This window comes from Mauremys reevesii, linkage group 9 (assembly GCF_016161935.1).
Source record: "Mauremys reevesii isolate NIE-2019 linkage group 9, ASM1616193v1, whole genome shotgun sequence".
Classification (NCBI taxonomy): domain Eukaryota; kingdom Metazoa; phylum Chordata; order Testudines; family Geoemydidae; genus Mauremys; species Mauremys reevesii.
The window spans coordinates 37286251-37302834 of NC_052631.1; the positions used below are offsets into that span (position 1 = coordinate 37286251).

A 16584-nucleotide genomic window follows, 5' to 3' on the forward strand; every position below is an offset into this window, starting at 1 on the left:
TGTCGCACTCTGTTGCTGTTGCTGCTGCATGTGCAGAAAGTTAAAAAGGCTGCAATTACGCTAGCGCTGGGAAGAAAACAGCAAGAGAAGTGATTTGAAGAGAGTGGACCAGGCGCAAAGGCAGACAGCTTTAGAGCTGGTGGCAAATGTGCGATTACTCTTCAACTGGAGATCATTTTTAGAAACTGAAGAATAGCAAATGTCGCAAACAGTGGAGGCTCGGCAGGGTAGGCATTGTTTTGAGTCAAATACAGAATGATCTTTACTGACTGTGGTAAATTGTTCATTTTGTGTATTCACTTTCAGATGTCACCAGTTTCCTCTGGGCATAAATAAGGATCACATTTGTGGAAATGTCTGTCAGAAAACTGAACTGAAAAACGGGATGGAGGGGATATAAGAGAAGTTGAGACTTAAAAAATGAGAAACGGTTCACAATTTGTTAGAAAAAGAAACAATGTTGGAATTTTAGTTTTTTTTATGGGAGGGGACTTTTCCCCCCACCCTTCTCATTTTTCCCTAATTCTCCCTTATGAGCCTCAGGCTAAAACTTGGGGCCTTCACTCTCAGAAGAAGAGAGATTTGCTTTGCATTTTAAGGAGTTCACCAAAAATGATCAGTCCTCTTCTGATCAACAGCCAGATGGGATCATTCAGAGGTCTCTTCACTCAGCCGAGGCGCATGCTGGGCCAAGAAATAAAAGGCTACGATCAGAATACAAACTGATCTGTGGTTGGCAGCCCATGAGACTGCTGGGCCAAACTGAGGATCATTATTATCATTGAATTTTGTTTGCACAACCATTTGGACTCTGCAGTCTTCAGTGTTGTCTCTAGCCAGTTTAAAAAGTAATTTTTAAAAATTTTCTGTTTCCTGTTTTAATCCCCCATGTCTTCATGACTTCATGGGATGTTAGTTTAGCATTGAAATCATTTGAAATAGCACTAACAGTAAGTAAAAATTCCTAGCAATTATCTCACCTTCCTGACCAGTTCTGTTAAGGCAGCCATCTTGATTTTTTTTAAGCGCTTTCTCCATCTGGGGAGTTTGTAATTGACACAATGGTGGTTTATTAAAATGAATAATTCAGTTGTTTTCAGCACTACACATAACACCAAAATCAAAACGGCTAAAAGCTTACATGAATTGAAATTATGTGGCACCTGTGATCTAATCTGTTACTGACACCCTAAAGCAAGATTTTAATTATAAGGCTGTATGTTTCAAGGCTTGAAGACTCTTCACATTTCCATCTCCTATTCTGTTTTTAACTGAATTGACTGAAGATTGCTCTTATTTTTACAAAACTATGGAGTGTACAGAATGAGGGTTTCTTCCTTATCTAGTCTTTTTGTGTTTTATAATTGGCTAATTACAGATTTCAGATGAAGAAAAGTGGACTTAGTTCAATTCCAGAGAAATATAGGGGAATAAAAAAGAGGTGTGTGACAGAGTCCAAGAGAATTGGGCATACCAGAGTCTAACTAGTGGCACGGCTTTCTCTGAAAGCACAGACTCCCCTTTCATCCCTTGAGGTGGTCCTTCAGGAAGAGAGATGAGGCACATTGGCAGGGCAGTGTGGCAAAGCTTGCACTGCTGGTATCTGTGCTGTAACTATTCACAGAAGAACCGAGGGATCCATCTTCTAGTGTTGTCATACTGGCACCTTGCACAAAGCACTATGTTACCTTTTTAAAAGCTGTGAGTATGAAAAACCGTCAAGCTTGATTCAGTGTGGAGCGTTTCTCAACTGTTCACAAAAGCCTGCAGTGGAGATCATGCCATGTGCAAAAAGATCATCTAACCTTTGCGCGCAAGACAGTGGCCTCACTTAGGCAGGAGAGCTAATAAAATTTAAATCTTTGGATTGTTCAGTTTAAATGTAAATACTTAAATGTGAACTTGCTTGAGGAACTTTGATGGCTTTAAAAACTCCTTTCTACCCTCAGGCAGTAAAGCAGGAGCTGAAGCTTTATATTGCTCTTTGATATTTCCAGGCACCATATGCTCAAAAGTGCATATTTGAAATCAAGCCTTCAGTTGCTGTTGAAGCCTGTGACCTGCCTGTATCACTGTTAGGGTAAAAATGTTTATCATTTTATTATCTTCCTTCCTCTGAGATTCTTGGCATTTTTGATGATGTATGATTGATTCAAGAAGCACAAATGGTGCAGCCTAACTCTTTTGAGGTAGCCATAGCACATTCAAAGCCAGAATGACACCACCTGACCAAATCTATTTACTCAAGTAAGAAAAGCTGCTTTAGAAGAATCAACATCTTATATTTTTGTCTAAAAGGTACTTCTGTGTGGGAGACCTGCAAAAGCTGACAAGTGAACAGTGCAAAAGGCTTGTATTTATCTGAATTTCTTGGCAGGCTCTTAAACAGTTCTGTCTATAAAATCTAATATTCTTAATGCTGAGAGTAAATGGCAAAGAAAATTATTCACCAGGTATAGATCATCTGGACATCTGCGTTCCAAGTAAATAAAAGACAACTGTATGGGAAATGCAGAAAATGTGTCTCATTAAGGAATATCATCATGAAGTGTATGGTGCCCTGGAAACAAAATCATTCATTTGTGCCATAGTGGATTAAACTTTCATGATTACTGCTGAAATAACTAAGTGCTCAGATGTCATGGTGGTAAAGGCAGAATAAGGACTAAGGAAAGGAGGAGAATTCCATATTGACACACACGAGATCTGAGATATTAGGCGTGGAGCCAGAGCTATCCCTTTTAATAAGGGATAAGTGGTCACTCTGGTATTTAAAGACTATTGTTAGCACATCTTACATAGTTTTACTGATCCCTGATACACTGTATCCGTCAGAAGTGGTTTAAAAGCTGCATACAAGAAGCTATATGTGGAGCACAACAACAGGAAGTTCTATTGGTCCTACAAAACCCAGAAACAATGCTTCACATTCTTGAGGGCCATCTACTGGAACCTTGCCCGGTAACTATTTACATATACATGCAACTATACCATAGAGCACTCTTGAGACTTTGAGTGGAAGGAGAAAAAAAGGGAGAGTTGAGGGATTGGCAAGTGACATGACGTGAGAAGGCGAGTAGCTGGAAATGGGAGCTGAAGTTTAGGCAGTGACAGTACCACCTTGGCCTTGAGAGTGAAGACAAGATGGTTGAACATGTGTAAAAAGGAGAGGTGCCGGTGGAAGAATTTGCTTTTAAAAATAGCAGAGTAGATTTTGATTGGTCCTGCACATAGATATAAAGGTGAAAGAGAGGATGCAAGGAGATTTCACCTCGTACCCTGGTGCCTTGGGACTAGCTGCACTCAATCTGGAGAGTACAGGCACAGCCCCTGGGTAGCTCTGGTGGTGGTACTGGCTTTCCCAAAAGAGAAGTGACTGAATGAGGTTGGTATACCCTCTACACCAACAAGTAGAATGGGTGGCTTGTGGAGAACAGGTTCTGGTGCATCTTCTAATATGACAGAGTAATATGCGCTCTCCATGTGCCCTAACCAGAATTCAGCCCATGGGATGCTACTTCAGTGTGGTCGTTTCATGCTGTCCCTCAGAACAGGTTTTAAACCCGGAATCAATGTTAAGGGATGCCCCAGCTATCTCCCATTATCATGGCTGCCAGTCCTACATTCTACTATTTTCTTTATCCACTGTAATTTATTAAAGGGGCATTGTTGCTTCGTTTAGGCTGCAGAATTTGTTTCTCTTTTATGTTGGGCAAATTCTAATCTTGGTTACAGGTAGAAGTAACTCCACTGAGGCCAGTGGCTCAATACCTGCCCAGGTTAGGGAGCTGGCAGCTAATTCCAAATCTAACAAATTGCTTATGGCTGTAGAATTTCTTTAAAGCAATTTGCACTGCTAAATACATCCACCCCTTTTGTGTTAATAGGCATTTAGGAATATTTCTTTGCCTATTTCCCCCCCTCCCCCCAGCAGTTGTAATGTTCAGACAGATTTTTATAAATTGCCTTCAAACTGAAAGACTTGTTTTCCTGTTTATTTTAAACTGGCATTCATACATACAGGAAAAATACACACAGTATCCTGCCATGTTTCTGTTGGCAAGTATTAAGTTATCCTTGTCAGAACATGCCAACAGGATTTCTCTTAGCAAGCTAGCAGAAAGAAAACAATCGGTGCTCAGACTAAACAGACCCCATGCTTGGGTGTAATGCAGGATTCTTGTTAAACACTGCTCCCCTAAATGATGCTCAGCAGATTCTGTGTTCGTTTGGTTTATAGCTGTTCTGTGGGAATGTGGAGTACTGATTACAGATTCAAGTCTTTGGAGTTACTCCAGATATACGCGATTGTAACTGAGATCAGAATTTGGCCCTCAGAGATTAATAGCCAGGTTCTTTAATTTTTGTTGTCCCCAGTGGTTGCAAAGCCCAGGTAGCTGCCTCCTGCACCACCCCTCTGCCACTGAAGCTTCTGATATAAGCTACAGGAGGGCACTAGTAGGTATGTCTATATAGCAAATAAATAAATAAAATAAAAGAACGTGTCAGGGAGTCTCTGGGCTTGGGCCAACTAACTCGGGCTTGTACTTTGGGACTAAAAATATCAGAGTAGACATTCCTGCTTGTGCTGGAGCCCAGACTCCAAGACCCTGTTCCCTCACTGGGTTTCAGAGCCTGGGCTCCAGTCCAGGGGCAGCGAGTTATATGGGCCCATGGTGCCAGTGCCCCAGGGGCCTGGCTCCACCAATGTTCAGGGCTGGGTCTCGCCCCTGGCCACCGGCGCCACCACTGGCAGTGCAGCAGGGCTAAGGCAGCTTCCTTCCTGCCCTCGCTCCGTGCCACTCCCGGAAGCGGCCGGCGCGTCCCTGCAACTCCGGGTCGTAGGGGGTGTGTGTCTCCGCACGCTTCCCCCGTCTCGAGCGCCAACTCTGTAGCTGCAGGGGCTGGGGAAGGGGGATCAGGAGAGAGGAAGGGGATTGAGAGACGATCCCCAGGGCTGTGTGAAGATGGGCCCGGGCTGGGACCTACTCACAGGAAGAAGCCAGGCACCTTTCTTCTCCTCTGCCCACATGTTCACTTCACCCTAGTTCTCCTGCCTAGGAGCCGCTGCCAGAGGGATGTGTGGGTTGCTTTTGGGGGCCACTCGAAGTAAGAGCCGCACCTCTCACCCTCTCCTGCACATCTGCCCCAGATCAGAGCCTGCCCCCCGCACCCTCTCCTGCACCCCAACCCCTGACCCCAGCCCAGAGCCCACATCCCTCCTGCACCCAAACTCCCTCCCAGAGCCTGCCCCCCGCACCCTCTCCTGCACCCCAACCCCTGACCCCAGCCCAGAGCCCACACCCAAACTCCCTCCCAGTGCCTTAGGCAAGTGTGTGTGTGTAGGGGGGAGGGAATTGGACCCATTCTGGGCACCACCAAAAATTATACAAACCTGCCGCCCTGCTCCAGCCCAAATGTATACCTGGCTCTTTTTTAGTCCTGTAGTTGACCTGGGCTCTGAGACTTGCTGCTGCAGGTCTTTTTAAATTCTCAGTGTGGATGTACCCAGTGTGTTCTGACAATCACCAGACAACCCCTGAGGCTCCATAACCAGCTTCATGTCATTTAGAGCAGCCCCAGTGCTGCTCTAATCTATGCCAAGACTGGACTCAGTCTCACTCAGGGATCCACAACAGGCTCTTTGTGGTTCTTTTCTCAGCAGATATGGTGTGCCTCAGAGAATATAGGCCAGGACAGAGGCAACATGTGTATGGGGGGGTGCACAGGGTCACATGCCCCTCCCCCTCAGAACCCTACTGCATACCACCAGAACCTTTAAATTGTGCCCCTCTCCCCACTATCAACAGTCTCTGCCAGGACAGGATGGTAAGAGGCACTGCACTCCAGTGATGGAAATTAGAGCAGCCTTAGGGCCAGACTGACTATCAGCATTGATTGTGGGCAGAGGAGTCAGGAAGCTGCTGAAAAGTCACGTTGGCTACCCCCTCAGGTAAGCTCAGCAGAGCTCTGTCACACCTAAATATCTGCTTGTGGATTTTAAAGCCTGTGAGATGTATTTAAAAACGGAAAAATCCCTGGTTAGTGTGGCAGAGGTTATATAATGGCTTCAGGAATCAACCGTCATATATGGCATTTTGCAAATTTCAAACTGAGATTCCTTTCAAAAGTGACTTTTTTTGTTAATGACCCAAGTTTTGCTGTAAACTTTTAACTTGATGGGAGTGAGAGCCAGCTTTTGAGGTTCTGCAACACTCCCAAAGCAGGCGAGTGCTCTTACTTAGAGTAGGCAAGAAAATTGAAAGGAAAATTTCAGCCTTCTTGTTTAAAATACATATCTATCCCTTTTCCTTCTGAAGGAAAATATAATTGATGTGAACCAATCATTTGACCCGAGAGCTTGTCACTCCTTTACCCTAAAGATCACAGGTTATTCACAGTGATTGGCTTTTGGAGTCTGGAAAAAACATAACCATACGTCCCTTGGTTTTGGGGCTGACCTCATGTATAGGTGGCAGTACCACCCAGGCTATTGCTAATGGCACTAGAGCCACCGTAACCTGCTACTAGTCAGCTAACTCTCTGAGTCAGTTCTTCTGCTGAACAGCTAGCATGTTCTCTGGCCACAAGGAGGTTCCGGGAAGCTGTATAGCATGAGAACCACTGGTCTAGGCAAAGGATTAAGAGCAAGAGACTAATCCCAGCTTTGGGTCACATAAACCAAAATTTTCAAACTTGGGTGCCTAATGTTAGGCATCTAATTCCAAAGATGTGGATTTAGATGCTTCGCTTTAATCATCGTGTTTGAAAATGCTGATCTTAAGCACTCCGTGCCTCAGTTTCCAAATGGAGGAGAGTAGCTGACCAATCATCTTTCCTGCCAGGAGACAACAATAGCTAGCAGGAGACTGCAGAGGAAGGAGGATTGTGTGAAGACAGAGGATAATAGAGTGTTTTGTGAGGCCTTCTGTGGCTCAGATAAGCGACCAAACTTCTTTCACTAGTTCTTCTTTCACTAGTTCATAGGTTTTGTTACAGTAACACAGGAAGTGGGTTCATATGGGAAGGGTACTGTTTTCTGATAATTAAGATGCACGTTAAAAATAACCTAAAATTTACCGGGCTGCATGCACTGTCCCCAGATCCCCAGCATGGAAAATGGCCCTGGGAAAAAATGTTAACAGTCATTGGGATGGAGGGGTATGCAAATGTAGTTGTGTGTTGGTCCCAGAATATTAGAGACAAGGTGGGTGAGGTAACGTCTGTTATTGGACCAACTTCTGTTCATGAGAGACACAAGCCACACAGAGTAGGGGTGGTTATTCCAAGTTCTAGCCCAGTTTTTCAAAAGCGCACACATCTAGCTTGTAATTAGGATTCACATGTGCATAACTTTGCTCATGTGCATTGGGTGTTTCACACAGGCACGTTGTCATGCATATATTTGAAAACTTGGCCTCATATAGTTCCCATTGATAGTTCTCTGTGAAGAGAATTTGGTCCTGCAGGCGAAAAATGTGAAGTCCCCCCTTTAGAAGGTGGTTGCTCAGAGCCCAAAGCACTCACAGTCAGGTGTCAGTGCCTGTCATTCACAAATAAGGCTCACTCAGTAAAGCTCATCCAAGCTTTTGGAAGCACTTGCCCAAGCACTGTGGTGAAGAGACTGGAGTGGGTAAGAGGCTTATAGATTGGTATGCAACAGAACACCTTAGTTTAAGAGAGGACAGAGCAGATGCATTTTAAAGTCTCATTCATGTAAAAATACAGGGCCAAATTCTGACTCCTGACATCAGCGGGATGTCTCGCAAATGAAGGTGCTATCCAACATGAGTAAGTTACAAGAATCTGGCGCATATCATTTTTACTTTCAGAAACCTTTTAAAAACATGCATGAATCCTTTCTCTTCAACCATCCTGTTCATGCTGTGAGGTTACTTTATATAGTTTTGAAAATCAGATTTAAAAGTATTACAAGGGGTAGATTCAAAGAAAAATCCTTGTGCATATTAGGTTTCTTGCATTAGCTTTTCATTTCAATAAATAGAAGATCTTATTTTATGTCTCTTTTGCTTTCTGAAGATTTTTTTTTTGCTTTAATCCCTCATATGTATAATACATTAAAGTCATTAATAATGAAGTAGGCTTTTAGCATCTACCCTGGAAGGTAAAACCCTTAATCACAATAACATCATTAGTGCATTCAAGCACTTAATTTTGATGCTTGACAGCGTTTTAAAGCACATAGCCATTGATAAGAACAAATAAGTGTTGTTATGTTTAATTGAGGGGGAAGCATGAAAAACCCTAAACTTCAAGTAATTAAATTTAAATATGTCATTTGAATTTAGCTGAGGTAATGTATAAACTGTGGGTATATTTTTCAATCAGTGAAAGACCTCTTCAGTAAGCATGATACATTTAAATTCAAATTCTGGGGAGTGGAAAGTAAACCCCGCTGCGGTTAAGTAGGTAACTTGACTAAAACACTGAGCATTGTGTGTCTTTGACATCCAAGTGCTCAGGTTTCAAGTACTTTCATAAAGGGCTGTATTCACTCATGGCTGCTTACAGGCCAGAGACCTCTCATTGCAACTGTTTATTTCCTGTTGTTGTCCTCCTCCCAATACTAATATGAACCGGTAATGAAACACTGTCACGCTGTCTCTGCCCTCCTTTCAATTGCCCCAAAACTGTTATAATTCAGGGCTTGTTGGCCCTAGGAAATGTCTTTATGGCACTTGGGTGAAATGTTTGTAGTGCATCTGCTCTCTCTCTGTTTGTAGTCCACAAGCACAGAACTGCAGTAATAAAACTACTAGTAGGTGTTTAATGGCAGGTTATTGAGGAAGTAGATAAAAGAAAATTGCCGCATTCACATCAGTGGGGGGAGGGGGGGTGAAGTTCTTAAGGGAGCTGAACTGCTGAGCTTTGAACTGAAGAAAGTTATACTTAGCCATTTTGTCAAAGGGAATCTCCTTTTATTTCACACCAAAGTATTTCCAGTCAGTCTTCACTGTGAAATATACTGGTTTGGTAGAATTTCTACACAGTATGTAACATTCTAGTATGTATGTGTCTGCCTACAGACATGTATATTGGGTGTGGGGAGTTGTAACTTGTATTATTATTATGGCAACAATAGCTTTACAAAGAGTGTTAACTTTGTTTCACTTTTATACTACTTGATGTATTTCTCTGTGTTGAGCACCTCCAATAATACAGATTTAATGAGGCATTCTTTTTTAGAAATTGAGGTCCACAATAGCTGTGCTGCTTGGATGTCTTGGGGAGTAACATTTTCAGTTACATACCGGTAGTTTGTGATCAACCAATTGCTTCTCCCAGATATTGAATTAAAAAATAAAAAACACTTTTTTTTTCATTAGAGGGACAAGGTGGGTGAGGTAATATAATTTATTGAAACAACAACTGTTGGTGAGAAAGAGAGAGAGAGAGCAAGAGAGAGAGGAGCTTTCGAGCTTACATAGAGCTATTCTTCAGGTCTGGGAAATGTACCCAGAGTGTCTCCGCTAAATATAAGGTGGAATACATTGTTTAGCATAAGTAGTTAACACATATTTCAAGGGACCATTTAAGGTGAAGTAGCCTATTAACATCTCTCCAGTAATGGGGGGGTCGGAGAGAGGGGGAAGAGAAGTACGGGAAAGGGATTGGTTATAGATCCACTGTCTCTGTTCAGTCCATGATTTTTAGTGTCTAGCAAAGTTATGAATTTCATCTCCCAGGCTCGTCTTTTCAAGGTGTTGTGCAGGTTTCCTTTGAGGATGTGGACTGAGAGGTCAGATATAGAGTGATTACTTTGTCCCGGGTGATATAGTGTTTTTGTCTTTTATAATTTTTCTGCATGAGTTCATTTGACAGTGCACTGATTGGTTTCACCTACATAGTTGTTATTGGGGCATTTAGTGTGCTGGATGCTGTGCGCCACGTGTTGTCATGGGCATATGCAGGACCCATGGATCTTGAAAGGTGTACTGTGGGGGTTGTTGATTATCAGGTTTTACATCTTTTGTTCTGGCAGAGTCTGGCGCCACTTTGAATTGGTGTGTCCTGGTCTGTGGGGAGCTTGCTTCTGATAGTAAGCTTGGCAAGATGGGGGTGAGTGGGAGGATAGCGAGGGTGAAGAAGGCTAGAAGAGGGGGTTCAGGAAAGATTTCTTTCAGGATGGGGTCCCCGTCTTGTATGGGTTGTAACTGTGTGACGATACCCCACATGGGTATTTCATTAACAGACAAGAGAGTAGTCTCAGCAAAGATGTTTAAATGAGTTCAGGTCCTCAATTTTCCAGTACACTAGAACAGTTATCTGAAAACTTAAATTTGAATAATGGAGGTTATGTCTCCAATATGTATCACTTATATGAATCCTCAATTATCTGAATGAAATCCATGTATGCCATTCCATTTGAATAAATGGGGTTCTGCTGTACAGCATTAGCAATGTAAATAAGAGGGGAAAGTATCATGACATTTAAAAAGATAAAGGGTGGTGGTGGAGGGAAGCAGCACTGGAATTCCATTCCACTGCGCAGAGAGTTACCTCATTTGTATTATTGCTCTTTGTATCTTGTTTATAAATCAGTGGGAATAAATCGCCAATATAGCATGTAAATTAAGAAGAGAGAGTGGAAGGGTTAGCCAGAATAGAGGTAAAGAAGGAGGAGAGCAGGGAAAGAATTGCCAAAAACTCTTATGACTCCTTCATATCCCACACACACATCTGTGAAACTATATCAAATGACCCAAACGTCTCTGTTATCCTGTTTGGTCAAGTTATTCTTTTTAGGCCTGGAGGCATTGTGTACTTTACAACATTTTAGCCTGTTCAAACATGCTTGTGAAGAGTCCGTCTCTCTAAGATACTTCTAGTGCCCCCTATCACTGTAGCGTCTGAGCACCTCACAAACTTAATTTATTATCGTCACACAGCTGTGAGCTATCCCCATTTTACAGCTGAGGAGCTGAGGCACATTGAGTTGCCCAAAGTTGCACCGGACGTCAGTGGCGGAGCAGAGAAAGGAACCCAGGTCTCCCAAATCCTAAAGTAGTCCCAAAACCATTGGACTATCCTACATCTCCACAGGCTCCTTTGTCAAAGTTTACTACAATTAGCTGACACAATGTATTCTTAGTTCCCTAGGTTCTATTCATGATTAGCTGATGTGCTGCTGAACACAGTTTGTCCTGGCCTGCACTAATTGTTTGGTCATTGCCAGCATTGTGTCTGACTTGGTAATGTGGATGACAAGCCCTAGGATGACCCAAACTCCAATTTTCTCAAAAAAGGCACACTTATAGCCATAACTCTCTATGGGCCAAAAGGTGGGCCCAGCACAAAGCCTAAGAAAATGGCTGTGTTTGGAAGAGTTGAGTGGGGTTCAGTGTGAGAAGGAACATTTCCATCTTCCCCAAGCAGTGGGCTATAGTAGTCCCTGTGACCGTTGAAGCCACTACTTACACAGGAGCAAGGGTGATCAACCAGTGGATCCACACAACAGCAGATCCACCAGATCCTCCCCAAAGACGCTGCCCTTTACTTATTCACAGCTCTACAACACACAAGGGGGTGTGGAACCCCTGCAAGGGGTCCCTGCATTCTGGCATACCATGCAGCACCAGTACTACACGTGCTCAGGGCTTTCCACGCAGAGTGTGGAGGAGCAGGATATGCCCCCAAAGGGAGATTCTGGAGAGGCCCTGGAAAAGCAAAGCTCCACCCTCATAAAGGAGACTGCAGTGACCAACACTTGAATCTGGGCTGTTAGGTTTTCTATGCACTGATAGGACTGGAAAGATTTAATTTCATAGTATTAACACAATGAAGGCTGGATGAAGGGTTAAGTAGAATTAAGCTGTATTATGATCAACTTATGACCAGTAAGGAACAAGAGGGTGAAAGTAGGGTGCATCTTTTAGCTTAATTCATAGAAATTAGAGATAGAAATGAACTATTAGGGTATCTAGCCCATCCATCCCTGTTTTAGCGCCAGGTTGTTCTCTTCAGTATGTTGAAATGCATGAGAGTAAGTGAACAATTTTTGAGATATAATGTGGACAGGTGGAAAAACATTTGCTAACCCATAGGGACTGAGTGCTCTAAGTAAAGAGGAGATCAGTGTGTATTCATGTGCCGTGAATAGCCATTTTACTGCAGAGCTAAACCACATTGTCTTGTATTTCTGTAGCTCGCCATTGCATGGAAAGAGCTCTTTATATTCCAATATCTAGGCCTGGAAAAATGAAATAGAAGAGTGGGGCCGTTAGAACAATAATGAGGGAGGGAAACCATAAAGCGAACAAATTTTCTATCTGAGATTGCTGGGGTCAGATCAAAGTAAGTGACAGATTCCCTGCGAAAGAATGGTGTCTCTGCCTTCTGTGTGGCACTGGTTAACTAAGCAGGTTTCTCTCTGGTTGGGTTATTGCTAATCTGCTGTGTTTGTGTGCGTGCACAGAAAATGAACCTGATTCCCATTTTATTAGCTAAGCAGTGATGCTACTGCAGAGCAAAGGGCGGAAAATGTGCCCTTGGTTTAGAAGCCACTGGGCTATCAAGCAGGAGAGTTGCATTACCAATCCCAGTCATGTCAAATCTATAACTTGATGGCTCACACCTGAATCTTCCCTCTTGGTTTATGTTTATAGTCTCCTCTGTCATCTGGTATCTGTCTGTGCACATGAGACGCGGAGACAGACAGACAGAGAGAGAGGGTCTGGAGGCATTTCTAACAGAGATGCCAAGCTGTCAAATAATAAATCAGGAAGAGGCTCCCTGATGGCTTCACTTCAGCAGGAAGACTCCCTTTTGTGACTATGTGTGTGGTGCCTACTGGTTATTTTCACTCCCATCAGAGCTGTCCGATACGGTCAAGTAGGTTTGAAGCTTTCACGTTCAATTTTCCCTTCATTTATTGTGACTATTTTATTTCTCTGTCTTTCTCTGTAGTTTTCAGGGCTACACGTTACATCCTCCTTTCTCCTTTGACTACTTACATGGATCTTCATCCCAGAGTTAAAAAAATAAAAATAAAATTCTGTACTTTTCTAGGGTTTCAGGGACAAAAGAGGAAATACATTCAATTTAGGAAGACCTCTAATCTCTGGTTATACAGAACGGCTTTGTTAGATAAGATTAAAAATTTCCTGAATGTCCCTCTTCATCCCCGGAGACCCCACCATTTGTATCAGCTATTGTCAGTAGTGGCAGGGCTTGATAACAGCTGGCTAGAGACGTGACCACACAGCAACACAACAAGAACCAGGCAGCCTGGTTCATAAATCTTCAGCAAACCCATTCCCCCAGCACAGCTGTGAATCTGTTACTGTCATAGTCCCAGGGAAAATGCCTTGTCCTCCAACAAGTCAAAAACTGAACTTCAACACTATCAAGGGCCCAATTGAAGTGCACATTGAGAAATATTCCATTGTCTTTTTAATTGTAGCCCTTATTATTGAACAAGGATGTAAATTTGAGTTGAATTTTGTTGGATACATGGCTAATTTTCCAAAATCATGTTTCCTTTCTGCCCTGTCAGTGGAATTGGAAGTGTATGGTACTGTAATCCAACTGTAACTAGCTATCTTTTTATATAGGGACAGTTACCTTTGGAGTCTTATTCACAGTACACCAGATTCTGATGTCTTCTTCATGGTGGGTAGCACCTGGCTCCCCAAGTAGTCCCATTAAAGTCAGAATCTGACCATCTGGAGTAAGCCCATTGACTTCAGTTGGACTACTCACAAACTATGGTACTTCACAGCATGAGTTAGGGTGGCAGAAACCTGGCCTATATACTTGAGATGCAAGTATCCCAGTGTTGTTCATGGGAGAAGCTGAATTTGTACACAGTGGGCCCAATTCTGCTCTCACTGAAGCAAAACTCCCTCAACTTCAGAGGGACCAGGACTGATCCAAAGGTTCAATATCCCATTTCTTGTAATGTTAATAGCTAGTGAAATGACACCAGTTAATATTGGAAGGTGAATAGGTAGAATTGCTATGGAGCCAGAACTAACAATTCCAAGGCCTCATGCTGCACGTTTAGTAAAGTTCAGAAATGAGCCAACACAGATTATTATGGTTAGAAGGGACCTCAGGAGGTCATCTAGTCCAACCCCCTGCTCAAAGCAGGACCAATCCCCAAATGGCTCCCTCAAGGATTGAACTCACAACCCCATCTTTTAATATGTTAGCCTTTTACAGGGCTTTGGCTCTAGGCATGGTATAACGTGACAATACTTGGACCACCATGCTGTTACTTTGGAGACTCCCGCTCTAGTATGGACCAGAATCCAAGAATGGGCTTGTTAGAGAATCTTTCTATAAGAATAAAAGCTCACTGTGCTGTAGGTAATAGCAGCAAAAATAGCAGCCTTATGCTCAAACACAAGTCTTTTCTTCAAGAGACGTTTTAATTCCCGGCAGTGCTATAGATTCACAAAGCCCATTGAGTAGGAAAGCTACAATTAAAAATACATGATCCTCACTTAAAAATAAAATATTGCTAATATACAGTTTTTCTTTTTTCTTGTCAGCTCCGTCTCCAATTGCTTTGATCCAGGCTAAAGAAATAACAAGGCACAGCGTTGCATTGGCCTGGCTGGAACCTGACAGGCCTAATGGAGTCATCTTGGAATATGAAGTCAAATATTATGAGAAGGTATTACTCAAAATGATCAGATGAGGTTTGTTTCCATTACAGCCATTCCCAGATAGGATCTCATTATCGGGACCAAATAGGTTTGGTTTCATAATCATAACCAATTAGGGATTTCATACACTTGAACAGTTACACTGAATAATGAGACTAATATACTGCACTCTGCTCTAACAGTGTATTTGGGTTTTTCTTTTTTTCTCCCTTAGAACCAGGTTTTTACAGCAAGCATATTTATAATGAGAATCAATATAGCTGAGAAGTAGTGATACATTAGCCTTACGTCAGAGATAGAAGTGTAATAATGAAGTATGTAACACAGCAATAATAATAAGATCTGTTTAAGTCAATGGCTTCTGCTTAGAGTGATGGTGTGGGTTTGATGGCTTTTAATAGAAAATAAGGAAAGAAAATTACATTCTTCAGCCTTTCCAAGTTATAGGGAGACATTATTTCTACAAAATAATTTGTCTCTCCTCAAGTACAGAACTATGAAAAGAGCTATTTGCTTTCAAGGTTGCCTGGAAAATGAACAATTACCTTTTCTTTCTCTCTCTCTCTCTTTTTTCCTTTTTTAAAGGTAATCGCTTATTTGCCTCCCTAATAAAGCCAGAAAAGGGCAGCTGATTTTCACTGAAACTAGATTACAACATTTTCTGACACATTTTCCAGCCTGAAATAGACATTAAGACATAGGCTTTCTGGCAAACATTTCCCAAGGGTTTCTTGGCTATGTAGCTCCTGGCTGGAAGAGGGGAAAAAGAAAGAGTGAGCAAGAATAAAATTATATTTGTTCATCAGCAGGATCATGATTGAAGACCTGGCTACTTTCCAGAGAATTTTCCTGTTCGATTTCTGAAACAGTCATTGATACCTCAACATTAGACCTACCATCCCCATCATCCTTTCTGGCCATCCCCCAGACCCCCTTTTAAACCCAGTACTAGTAAGGGTAACAACAAAAACATTTTTAGGGATCTTTTGAAAAGTCAAATGCTATTGTCATAGCCTCAGACAGATTTGGCAGTGAACTGGGGGTCCAGGGTTCACTCTGCAGGGAGACATTTTTGTGTGCCTCACCCCTGTGCTCTGTTGCTCCTAGGACCAAAATGAGCGCAGCTATCGCATTGTGAAGACAGCTGCCAGGAACACAGATATCAAAGGCCTGAACCCTTTGACTTCATACGTGTTTCATGTGCGAGCCAGGACAGCAGCGGGATATGGGGACTTCAGTGGGCCATTTGAGTTCACAACTAACACAGGTAACAACATGTGCATCATTGGCAGAGGGCTGACAGTAGATACATTCCTTCCCCCATTTCTTTCTTTCTTTCTTGACTCTACTCAGATTATACTGAATTTGACTGAGCTGCTCATTGGGAGTTTGACTTCATTTATTCACTTGAATGTGGCATCCATATTGTGCCATACTCCTGCGTGACACTATGATTTGTAAAAATGGCTGTTGACTGCCATTTCCACTGTTGTTTCTCTGATCCGGCCTTAGTAAATGTGACATTGCACAGTTATTTGGACATGCCGCATACTGGATGCAAGATGCTTACAACTCTTAATGAATAAATCTGAATGTGGTGTGGTAGAAGCACACACTATAAATGCTCTGAAGTTTTTTCTCTCGTTGATTCATGGAGATTTATATTCTCAACTTCTTTTAATGCTAATATGAATTATTTGCACACATTTCCAGTGTGTCTCATCTAGAGAAGGATAAACCCCAATTACTCTCCTTTTTTAATGTACTCTCCTTTTTTTATATGAATCAGTGAGGTATGTTGTGTGTGTCTCCTTGCTTTGTGTTGTCTCTTAGACAATTTTGCAAAGGGAGGCATTTGTAGATTGTGCTGTCTCTGGATAGGTTCTCACTTGTTTTGTTACAAGGTAACATGTAATAGTCCACAAAAATGTGAATGGAGTGTTTGCTTCCT

The 16584-nt window shown here is 42.4% G+C and overlaps 1 protein-coding gene across 1 annotated transcript in view; it reads left to right on the forward strand.

Annotated features, from left to right (window-relative positions):
* The window catches only part of EPHA4 (EPH receptor A4), a 124207-nt gene that overhangs the window by 82902 nt on the left and 24721 nt on the right, over nt 1-16584 (forward strand). The window contains exons 6-7 of the mRNA XM_039488402.1: nt 14517-14641; nt 15741-15900. Coding sequence (XP_039344336.1) covers nt 14517-14641; nt 15741-15900 — 285 coding nt within the window. The remainder of the gene's footprint in view (nt 1-14516; nt 14642-15740; nt 15901-16584) is intronic.